Genomic DNA, 11,659 nt, shown 5'->3' on the forward strand with positions numbered 1-11,659 from the left:
TCACCACCCATGGAGATATTTAAAGAACATGTAGATGTGGTGCTTAGGAACACGATTTAGTGGTGGACTTGTTAGTGTTAAGTTATTGGCTGGATTCAATTATTTAAGGTTCCAACCTAAATGTTTCTGTAATTCTGTGATTCTAATTCCTGGTATAGTATCAGAATGGTTTGGGTTGGAAGGCATCCTTGAAGATTGTCCAGTCTAACTCCTCTGCCATGGGCAGGCATGATAACTGCATTTTTTTACAGTGCTTTTAAGCCTCTTTGAATAGCATTATTACCTCACTTCTATGTCAGCACTTGCAGCAATCATGTTATTGCTTAACCAGTTCTAATTTTCTAAACTAAAATTAAGATGGGAATTGCATAATTCTACTACCCCAAGCAGGTTAAAGACTTGATTTTCATGCAGTACAGCACCTGTTGTGAGATGTATGCCATTTGTTTTTGATGCTGTTCCCAAGGAACTGTAGCATGCAGATTTTAGGGCTGTGGTTGCTGATGATATAAGGATAATTTCTCTGCAAAATGGCAATTCTCTGCAATGATAGTAGCAGACTAGATCTGTTCCACAGATGGAGGTCCTCTTTCAAGCTGAAGGTGAAAAATATTTAATAGCATTAATGGTCATTTGCTGAGATAGGAGGTGCTGCTGGGGAAGGGGCCAGCTTCTTGCAAGAAACACATAAAGAGCCATCCAGGTCTGTGCTGGAGAGCTCAAATCATACCTCCCGGGGGGCAGCTTAATTCTCATCTGTGTCTGATGAGCTACAGACATCCTCTGCTGCAACCTGTGTGAACTGAGCTCACAAGTGCCCTCTTCCTGATCCTTTCTTTTCTTTTTCCCTATGGACTACTTCTCTTTTCTTGTAGGCTCCTGCTTACCATGCATTCATTCATCTACTACAACCTAAAATTACTCAGATTTGTTGATAAGACTTTTCACAATAAGCTCTTTCCCCTTGATATGCATCAAGCAGAGGTCAGTTCATATATGAAAATATTTTTCCCAGCTACCCTGAATAGAGATGTTTCAGGGGTCTGCATACCCCTGGAGACCCTCCTGTTTTTCTTCTTCAACTGTGCTCTTTTTTTTTTGTCCATATCATTCTGCTTCTGTATTTACACACATAAGTAGAAATCTTGGGGAAATTTAATTATTGCCAAGCAGAAATTAGTGTCTTGACTACTAAATACTCTGCTATTGCAGATAGTTGACAACCATAGAGGAATCTAATATGATGATGCATCATTGCATCCATACTGGATGTTATTTTCCCTGAGTCATTTGGAGGTGAAAAATGAGAAGGCAGCAGAAATTCACTTCAGACCATAGAAAAAATGCAAATAGTATTTCACGAAAGAAAAGCAGTAGGAAGAACGTTTAGATTTCTAAGTGACTGTGAAGAATGCTAGGGCAATCTCAGTGGTTACTTTAAAAGAACACCAGAAATGGGTTGACTGTTACACTGACCCTTTAAACACACGATATGACTCTTTCAGGTAGTGTGTAAGAATATCCTTGAGCCATAATGCATACTCCTTAATCAGTATCATAATTTCCCCCTTTTCCCCAACCATGTGTAAAAGAAACTTCAGAATTTGCCACGTAAATGTTACCCATTGACGAACCACTGAAAAATTTTCCAGGACCACGGTGTAAGAAAGATGCTTTCGAGGGATTCCCTTGATTAGCCAAAACCGAAGGGTTCTTATCTAACACTATCTTGTCTAAATATACACAGCCTGTGATGACGAAATAAAAAATTTCAAGACCAGGTATAAATACCACTGGCAGGCAGATGAAGTTCATTCGTCTACTTTCTTCTAATAGAAGATTTAACTGTTAGAAGTTGAAGCTCAGTGCTCTTAGAACTGATATCCACTAGAATTTATCTGAGCATTTTAACTGAACCATCATCAAGAAAATGACTCGCCAGACCTACAGATTGTTTGTTCTGTCTATCATCATGATTTATTTTGGACATTTTGGAAACAGCTTAAATCTTAATCAACTTCAAAATGATATAGACCAACTTAAAGCTGACTTTGTAAGTATGGTCTTCTACTGCATTTCTCTTCTCCTCCTGTTTGTGTTGTTCTGTTTCTAAATAATACAGACTTGAGCAATGCTTGACATACTCAATGTGTACCAATAGAGGGTAACCACAGAACAAAGTTTTTGTTATACCTTTTTTTTCAAACAAGAATATGGACAATTTCTTTGGTTTTGCTAACTTCTTCCCCTAATGTGATTCAGCTTTTCAACAGACATAGTTTGGGAAGTAGTTTATATTTATTTCAGGGGCAGAGTTCCTTTCACAAGAGCTTCTCCTAGCTCCATTCAGTCTTTGATTACATGGAATGTTTCATAACAAGAAATCTTAATTCAGTTTGTGATGAATGATGAATCTTGACTCAGATGCAATTTACTGACACTTTTTTTAGTTTCAGGTTAGTAATGTCAATAGGGGATTTAGTATTAGTTAGCATATAAACAAAGTGGAAAAGACCTTTTGCTTTAACAAATGCATCTGGTACTTCACAGTAGCCGTAGTAGTGTGCTGCCCAAAGGTGGTTCCTATTGATTACTCTTTTGCATCCTTCAGGCATTCTGGTTCCGTATGTGTAACTACGATCTTTCATGGGAATGTTATCTGGCATGGTGATGCTTTTTTTCAGAAAGAATTTTGATAATTTGATAACTGCAGTTTTAATTCACCTATACTCATCTATAATGCACAGTTAACTGAGAACTTTAGTCATAGAGATATGAGAACTACAATAGTCACTTCTAATTAACAACTTTGATTCTCAATAAATTTTGGGTTTGTTCCTTAAATGTATGAAAGCAACTGCAAGAGTCATCTCCTATATGCAGCTCTGATTTTGTCAAAATTTTGTGCATAAATTTCAAAATTTGTGCAGTTGAAGTTTAATAATCAAAGAATCACCCTGAAGTATCATACAAAGAAGCCTAGTGTGATACTTCAGTGTCTGAAGATTGATAGAAAACAGGCTGTAAAATTAGCATCCTATCTTAAATTTGCTGTTAGCATAGATCATAGAGATTCTCACTGGAATATGTGTAACTCTGCCAGAGAGATCCTGAGCCCTGTTGAGGTTCTTGCACTGACATTAAAAACTCCGGTTCACAGGAGGTGTTCTTCACCTTTCAAAAGAATAGCAAAACAATGTTTGACAATGTGCTCAGCATGGGGAGCCAATCAGGCTGCAAGGTTTCTGTCAGCCTGCAAGTTTTCCCTTTGCACTCACTGTATTTAAATTACCAAGCAGGCAAAAAAGGAAATAGTGACTGTTGTATACAAAAAGAAAAAAAAAAAGACATAGTAGAGGAAATGATTCAGTTTACCTTTCCTTGGTAGGAGAATTGTATTGCTCTTTGTTTCCTAGAATCTGTCACAGTGTGTGGCTAACATCTGATGGTTAAAATTCAACCCTGTGAGCCTCTCGGTAGCCCACTAACCTTCTATATCCCCATGCCTGACTGTGGGATACTGAGCTGTTCTTCAGTCCTACAAACAGTAGTTTTATAGTAAACTTAATTTGTTGTTGTTCCTTATTAGTTTTTACTAAGGCTGGACCAATTCCAGGCCACAGACTACACACTGGTGGTCTTTTCCTTACCAAAAAATGTGCCAATATCAGATCTGACAAATTTCTAGCCAGTTGCTATGCTTAGGAAGTTCAAGTTTTGGCTGTTAATACCAAAACTTGCAAGGAGATTTTGGTAAAATAGATGCTGCTAAATTTCTCAATTCAGATGAGACAGAGTTATAGCATGAGAAGACATTGAACGGCAGAGTAATGCTGCTTCTGGTACTAGGCAGTCATCCAATGCATTTTGGTGCTTAGAGAAGTGAAAGCATTGTCATAGCTATAGTCCAGCAGTGCAAAAATCACCTCTCTCTGGTTTTTACTGCTTATTTGAATAGACAACACAAATTTGTCTTGTGGTAAGTGTTGTTTATAACATATATGTTTATTCTTTGTTGCAGAACTCAAGTCATTCAGATGTAGCTGATGGCGGACCTATTTTTACAGAAAAACTGACAAACTGGACAGAGGTGAGTCAGAATCGGATATGAGAAAGCATCTGAGGCACTTTGCAGGGCACTTTTGGTACAAAGCAACTCCCAGGGTCAGTGTAACCATCTGGGGTAGTAGAAAAGAAGAGCAAAGGCTGCTTCGGTAGCTTGGAAATGAGATAAAAATCTCTATAAAAATGCTTCCCATATGGATCAAGGTGCTTTATACTGCACCGTGAATTGATCTGGAGGTACAGCATCTTTACCATCCTGTTTCAAGCAGCAGTGGGAACCCCTATGTGCTGTAGTTTATCTTTGTTCATTTTCCTGCCGATGGGCTGTCACAGACCGACCTTTCTGACTGTTTTTCAACAGAGAAATGAAAAAAGGATAATCCTGAGCCAGATTGTTTCCATGTACTTGGAAATACTTGAAAAGGCTGACAAGTCGAAGGACCATGTCAGGCATATATCTGAGGAGCTCTATACTCTGAAAAACAGCCTTCCTGACGGCTCCAGTAAGATGAAAGACCTCATGGACCTAGCAAAGCTTCAGGTAAGCTTCCTTTGCCTCCAAGGCTCATGACACTATATTTTCCAGTTGAGATTTGAGTGTGACTCAAGTCAATAATGCTTCAGTAACCCATCTGGTAACCCCCCCGTTTAGCTCAGTTCATACTGGAAAACTTACTGTTTCCAGCTGCAGGGGCTGCCGCGGGTCTGTGGCGTGGGGTGTCAGTGCGGGGGCTGCCTTCCTCAAATCTTGCTGGAGTCTGCCACAGAGGTGCCAGCAGTGCTGCTGCATCATCTGCCCACTGGAGCTGCCACTGATACAGCTCTCAGTGGTTTTGAAATTAGATGGGAAAATTGCGCCCCGTTAGAGCGTGGCTCCGTGGGCTTTGGAGGCCCTTGGCACAAACCCCTGACCTCTGCAGAGGTCCACAGCCAGCACCCCAGTGGAGTTAGCTGCTTGTGGGTAGCATGTATATCACCGTAATAACTAATGAGTAGCTCTGTTGCACAGAATATGGCTGGTCTGTGCCATGCTGCAATGTAGCACAGAAAGTGGAAAACAAAAATTTGTGATGAAGTGGGTCATTGTTATAGGAACTAGGTAGTAGAGTAGTTGGAAATTACAGATACCCATCTGGTTTAGCCCAGTAGCAGTGTAGCTTGTAGGATGTGATCAGTAAATAATTATAGCTCTTGGCATGACCATTCCATTTGTTTCTTACTTGTAACAGATGAGTGACTTGAAAATTCAACGCAAAGCTGTGAATGAGCTGTTCATTGTCTTAAAAAAGCTGGTGGATCCTCCAACTTCTCTCAAAAGGAAAAGGAGTCAGTCTCAGAGGAAATGCAGATGCATGTAACCTTTTGTACTGAGTTATTGTGCAAATTTTGTTATGCACATTTTTATTTGATTTTTTATTGAGTTTTTATAAATTTATTTATTAATATTTAAGTTTTTTAAATAATTATTTATAAAGAAAGATCAATCAAAGTATTTATACCTCCTACTATTATATAAGTAATGACGTTATCTTAAAACTCTGTCTATCTGTTTTATGTTTGTTGAACTGAAAATACAGAACGAAGCAATGTTTACCCAGTTTCCATATGGAAATCCTGAAATGACATGATATGGTACCCAGCTCTCCATCTGGTGCTGTCTTGGGAGAGGGATACTCTAAGATTAGTCTTAACATTCCTCTGTTTAGCATGGAAATACAAGCATCAATTCGTAGAACTTTCTGTACTCAGGAAAACACATATTTGTTTACTTCTAAGCATATCTAAATCCAAATCAAGCAAATAGACATGCTTAGAGATAAGCAAATGCTGAAGCACTTTTCTGAAGTAGGGGATTGGTGATTAATTGCTGGTAATTATTGTTATGCACTGAAGTTACCAGGAGACTGGGCTACTTAGGAATTCCAGGAAACATGATTAACTCTATTGCACTGATTTAGCCTCAAGTTTTGAGAAGTTTTGTATTTTTTTTTTTTACTGAATCATTTAAATGTGTCTGATGTAATATTATTTATTTGGAAGTAGTAGTATGGAAGTTTTTATATCAAGGACTGTATTTTTGTACCAGAACATTATTTAAAACTTTGAATTTCTCAATGGAAACTCTGAAAATTTTATATTAAATAAAACCCAAATAAATAAATAGAGTGCTTGCACATTTTTTCACCAGAATCTCTGTGAAATGTAGAACGCTAATCTTGCTCTATGTTGTCACAAAGGATGGCCCTGCCCAGATACATAAAAACGTATTTTATTTTCTCCTGCCTGTCCAACATTTGGGAATGGATAATGGTTTTGAAGAAATCTGGCAGAAGGGCCTAAAAGATTCTATTTGTATTTGGATGAGGAAACATAATTTTGCTCATAAGAAGGCACTGATTGTATGAAATTTCTTGCTACTCTGATTTAAACTGAGACATTTCCAAATTTCTCTGTGAGTCCCAGTTATGGAACCTAGATTGAGGTCAGGCCATCTGCTGGACTCTCTGTGAGTACTACAGGCTGGATGTAAGGGGCTGTTCAGGCCTTGGTCAGGTCTCAGAGGCTTAGATTTGAGCAGAGGAGTTGATGTGACTTCCAAATTCCCTGAATTTGGGGTTTTCCAAGGAAATTAACTGAGGCCAGACTGGTTGGGCTGATGGGGAATAGGGCAGATTTTCCTTGGGATGCCTTCCATCATGGGACTTCTAACTCTCCCCTGAACTTTGGCTGCGTCAGTGTTGTAGTTTTGCATGGCTGGGTTCTGGTGGAGGAGGGGGACTGCCGGGGTGGCCACTGCGAGAAGCAGCCAGAAGCTCTTTGCAGGCCCAACAGAGCAAACACCAGCCAGCTCAAGGCCAAGAGTTGCTGCTGACCAAGGCCAAGCCCATCAACGATGGTCACAGTGCCTCTGGGAATCACATTTAGGAGAAAAAAACAAACCCACAAGCAGCTGCTTTTTGCCACCAGAGAAGAGAGTGCGAATATGTAAGAAACTCTGCAGGCACCAAGGCCAGTGAAGTTGGGGGAGGACGTGTCCCAGGTGCCAGAGAGAAAGATGCCCCTGCAACCCGTGGAGAAACCCCCACAGCCCATGGAAAAGGCTTGAGTCCCCACCTGCAGTCCATGGTGAGAGGCTCCACACTGGAGCAGGTGGAGACATAGAGAAGGCGCTGTTACCCACATTGGACCAAGCCACTGCCAGCACTTCCAGCTGGTGGAGAGAGATAGAGACACAAAGAGAGAGATCCACTCCGGAGCAGGTTTGCTGGAGGGAGCTTGTGACCCTGTTGGGGACCAGGCTGGAGCAGTCTGAGTCTGAGAGTCTGAGAGACATTCTGTGATTTATGACTGCGCCCCATAGAAATGACCCACGCTGGAGCAGCTGTTGAAGAGCTGAAGCCCTGTGGGAAAGGACTCACCTTGGGGAAGTTCATGAAGGACTGTCTCCTGTGGGTGGGACCCCACACTGGAGCAGGGGAAGAGTGTGAGGAATGCCTCCCTGGCTAAGAATGAAAAAAAACTCGTGGGGAACTGACCAAATCCCCCATTTCCCCCATTCCCTGCCCCTCCCCGTGCCACAGTGCGGGGGAAGAAGGGAGCGAAATCATGACTAAAGTGAAGTCTGCTAAGAAGGGAGGGGTGAGGGAGGTGCTTTAAGATGTGGTCGCACTTCTTATTATCTGACTCTGGTTTCACTCTGCGTGTGTAATGTAGTGTAATAAATTAGACAGTTTTCTTTCCTTTATTCTGTGTTGAGTCTGTTTTGCCCATGACACTCACTGCGGAATGATCTCTCCCTGGCCTTATCTTGACTCCTAAGCCTCTCAATATATATTTTCTCCCATGTCCAAATGAAAATGGGAGATACAGAGCGGCCTTAGTGGGTGTCTGGCCTCCATCCAGGGTCAAAACACCACAGTCAGCAAATTCCAGAAATAACAGCCCACTGACCTTAAAGTTCAGTTCTAATAGCTTATTTGTAATTAGAATCATCGAATCATCAAGGTTGGAAAAGACCTTCAAGGTCATCAAGACCAACCATCAGCCCTACACCACTGTAACCACTAAACCATCTCCTGAAGTGCCTTGTCTACCAGTTTTTTGAACACCTCCAGGGATACCATGTTGCAGCCTTTCCTGCTCCCAAGATACCTTCGTTCATATCCTCATGTTAAAGTCATAACAAAGTGACTCAGTAATCCTGGAAACTTGAATTGATTTTGAAGGAAACAGCTGTTCTTGTTTGTACTCACCACAAAGATGTGCATATTTGTGAGATACAAGTGAAATAATGCCGTGGGATTTCTCCTGTTCCTGGACTCAGTATGCATTTAACATAGGCAATTTATCCTTCAGTGCACATGCTCTTTCATGAAGTATTACGTAAAAGAGACTAGATGTCCCCCAGGGAAGCAAATCCAGATGCAGCAACTTTTACTACAAAAAAAACCCACAACAAAACCAACCAAAAAGTCCTCCCAAAACAAGCAAACAAAAACCGAAGAAAATAAAGAAAGAAAAGGAAAAACAAGAAAGAGAAAAGAAGGCGGTGAGAGGAGAGGAGAGGAGAGGAGAGGAGAGGAGAGGAGAGGAGAGGAGAGGAGAGGAGAGGAGAGGAGAGGAGAGGAGAGGAGAGGAGAGGAAAAGGAAAAATGTAAAACCTAGCAGGGAAGGTTGAAGTTTCATTAGCAACTGGCAGTGAGACAGTGAGTCTCCCCACTAGTCCTGATTAAATTAATATGCTATTTCTTTAATTTAAAGCCACGACTACTTAGGACCTACATTACTAGACTATAAACTGATAAGTCTACAGTCCTTCTGCACCTGGCTGAAGAGGTCCATGGCCATCACTATACATCCAGCAGGAATAACATTTACCCATACATCCTGCCTTAGTTGCTTGTGCCCAAGCCTGTGCCATTTTCTGTGCTGTGCTGTCCCATGCGTTCCTGTTGTTACCCCAGTAAATCTGTCTCAAAACAGCAAAGGTTTTGAGGGGAGGCTATTTCTCAGTCACATAATTTGCCAGATTCTTTTCATCCTAGAGCTGAGTAGCAGAGACAGAGAAGTAGAGAGTCCTTGAGCAGCTAGGAGATGGAGTAGCAGGTGGCACTGCTAGCAAAATGTGTTTGTACACTCTGATGTCAGCATTTTAGTGAGTTTGTTTGTGGTGTTGGTTCCTTCGTGTCGCCTAAAAGTATCTTTATTTCCAACTGGAAAATTTTCAAGCATCTCTAAACCTTTCATGTTAAATCTAACACCAGACATTGCAGAGCTTCACCAGTGCTGCCATAGTTACCTAACCACTCAAAGGAATCCACATAATTTGCTTCTCTTACTCACCTCCACTGAGCTTTCCCTACCCAGTGTAAGCCTGTGAGATCCATTTCTACAGGGTCCTCAAGATAAACTGTTGAACTAAATATTCCTCACTTTGTTGTGTTAATGCGGTAATAGTGTTATGGAAGACCACCAAAATAGTCAGCCTCCACAAAAACACATTTTGTCCCTCAGTTGCATACCATGCAAATGAGGTGAATCGTTTAACATGAAACCCTACCACTTCTTCTTTCACATCCATAGGAATCTTGGATCTCCCATCCTATGTCTTTCTTCACTATATCCAAGTGAGGAAGACATTTCCAGCTAAGCTAAATTTAAGTGTGAAATGAATTTTAATTGCTACCCTAAATATTTTTTTCAAAGAGAAGCATAACAGAAGTATTGAACAATCTTGCTGAAGGTCAGCACTTTTTCCAGCTCTGCAGCCCAAGAAATACAGTTAATAGATGCACATGCACGGGATTGAAAACATATTATCTGCTATCTAGTAGTTAAAATTAGAAAGGGGAAAAATCAAAAGAAAAGGCAGCATTGTCTCAGAAAGTCACTGCTGTTTATGCATCACTTCTGCAGCATATTGATTCTGCCCTTACTCTCTATTCTCGTATTTTATCAGCACTGATTTTAATCTGCCGTTTTATCGCCTTGTCAGTCAGTATTTTGAAGTCCTGTACTAGTTTGTGGTTGGATCTCCTCTCTGGTCCTCAGTAACTTAGTACATCAGCAAACTTAATCACTTCACAGCTCACCCCCTTTCCCAAACTGCTGAAGGCTACGTTATCCCCTCTCATGACTGAACCCAATTAATTGCAAAAAACCCTTTCCCATTCTTTATTTCTTATCTTTTAACCAGTTGCATAGTTATGTGAGGACTTTCTTCTAACAAAATAGGTTAAATTTTTGCCAGCTTTACAGTGGGAGTCTGCTGGGATTCTTTTGAAGATCTAAGACACGATGCTCTCATGGCTCCCCCTTCTCTCTCTATTCGCTGACTCTTCAGTAAGCACTAGTATAACCAAGAGTTCTAGTTTATTCTGTCACAGATGTCATTTTTACATTTTCATTTACATCCTGTAACAACTGAACCTTTACATTTACATTCTCTTGTGCACCACATTTGCCTATGGGACCACTCTGTCTCAGTATTGCATGGTAGGGATGTCAACTACTACTAGTTTGCAGTTTTATGGGATTCATCTGAAGCCTTTTAGAAAATTAATAGCCTGTAAGCCCACTTTGTGTATCCTTAGTGTAGGGAGAGACTCAAGGGCAGGTTATATCCCCCCACACACCCGCAGTCTGTAGTTTAGCTGTTTCATTCTTGAGTCCCACAGGACTGCTGGGTAAAGGTTGCCAGCTCAAATCCTTCCTTGTGGTCATCTTCCTCCAGTGGGAAGTAGGAATAATAAAACAGTCTAAAGAATGTCTGGAGGTGGGAGAAACCTAAACCTGTCAGACAGGTATGGGATTTTCAGACCAAAATAGATATTTATGTAAAACCTGTCATCTCTCTGCTGTCTTGCATGAGACAGAGAAGTGATAACAGCACCTGCTGCAAGGCATGAGATCTATGTAGGCTGCTGAAGTAGGTGAGGAGCAGGGTAACAGTCTAGCATCAGCAGCAAATATAACATCTGGGTTCACTATGTAGTATGGGTCCTGATATGAGACAGCAAAGTCAGTCCACCCATCTTTCAGCTTCCTCTTTTACTCTTTTCAAGATTCCCCACAGCAGGCAAACTCTTCCTGGGATGCAATAAGGAAGGTCTATGACAAAAATTTGACTGCAGAAGTAAGCAGAGTAATTCCTTGATCCATGGAAAGAGCAGCTTTGGCTGTATGGTGGTCACATTATGCCAGAGCAAAATCAAAATGGAGTGCACAGCTCCGCATCACACAAAGTAGGTAGGAATCTCTTGCATGGCTCCATTCTCGCTGTTACCTCACAGGCAAACATGCCATTTCATAGATTTCCCTCTAAATTACAAGTCTCAGATGGCTATGACCTTACAAAACAGAACGCAAGCCAGTTGGGTAAGCTGGGTCTCTAAAATAACCCAGGGCTATGAGCCATTGCCACTCCAACACCTTTTGGTGTTGCATCTGCTGAGTATGTGGAGTTATACGGCATGCACATGTGATACAATATACAGGCTTTGGTCAATGATACATACAGGAATATACTGTTGGGAAATGACAGGATTTCTCTGTGTTCATGGTTGTACATACTATACTTTTCAGTCTGTTGCCT

The 11,659-nt window shown here is 41.0% G+C and overlaps 1 protein-coding gene across 1 annotated transcript; it reads left to right on the forward strand.

The window, feature by feature from the left end:
• Positions 1-1,930: 1,930 nt before the first annotated feature.
• Positions 1,931-5,423, forward strand: IFNG (interferon gamma; the record flags this gene model as incomplete). Its single annotated transcript, XM_084279126.1, has 4 exons — positions 1,931-2,053; positions 4,022-4,090; positions 4,427-4,606; positions 5,295-5,423. The coding sequence occupies 4 exons, from the start codon at positions 1,931-1,933 to the stop codon at positions 5,421-5,423; spliced, it is 501 nt and encodes a 166-aa protein (XP_084135252.1).
• Between the last annotated feature and the right edge of the window lie 6,236 nt (positions 5,424-11,659).

The sequence above is a fragment of the Gallinula chloropus genome, assembly GCF_964237585.1.
Source record: "Gallinula chloropus genome assembly, chromosome: 1".
Lineage (NCBI taxonomy): Eukaryota > Metazoa > Chordata > Aves > Gruiformes > Rallidae > Gallinula > Gallinula chloropus.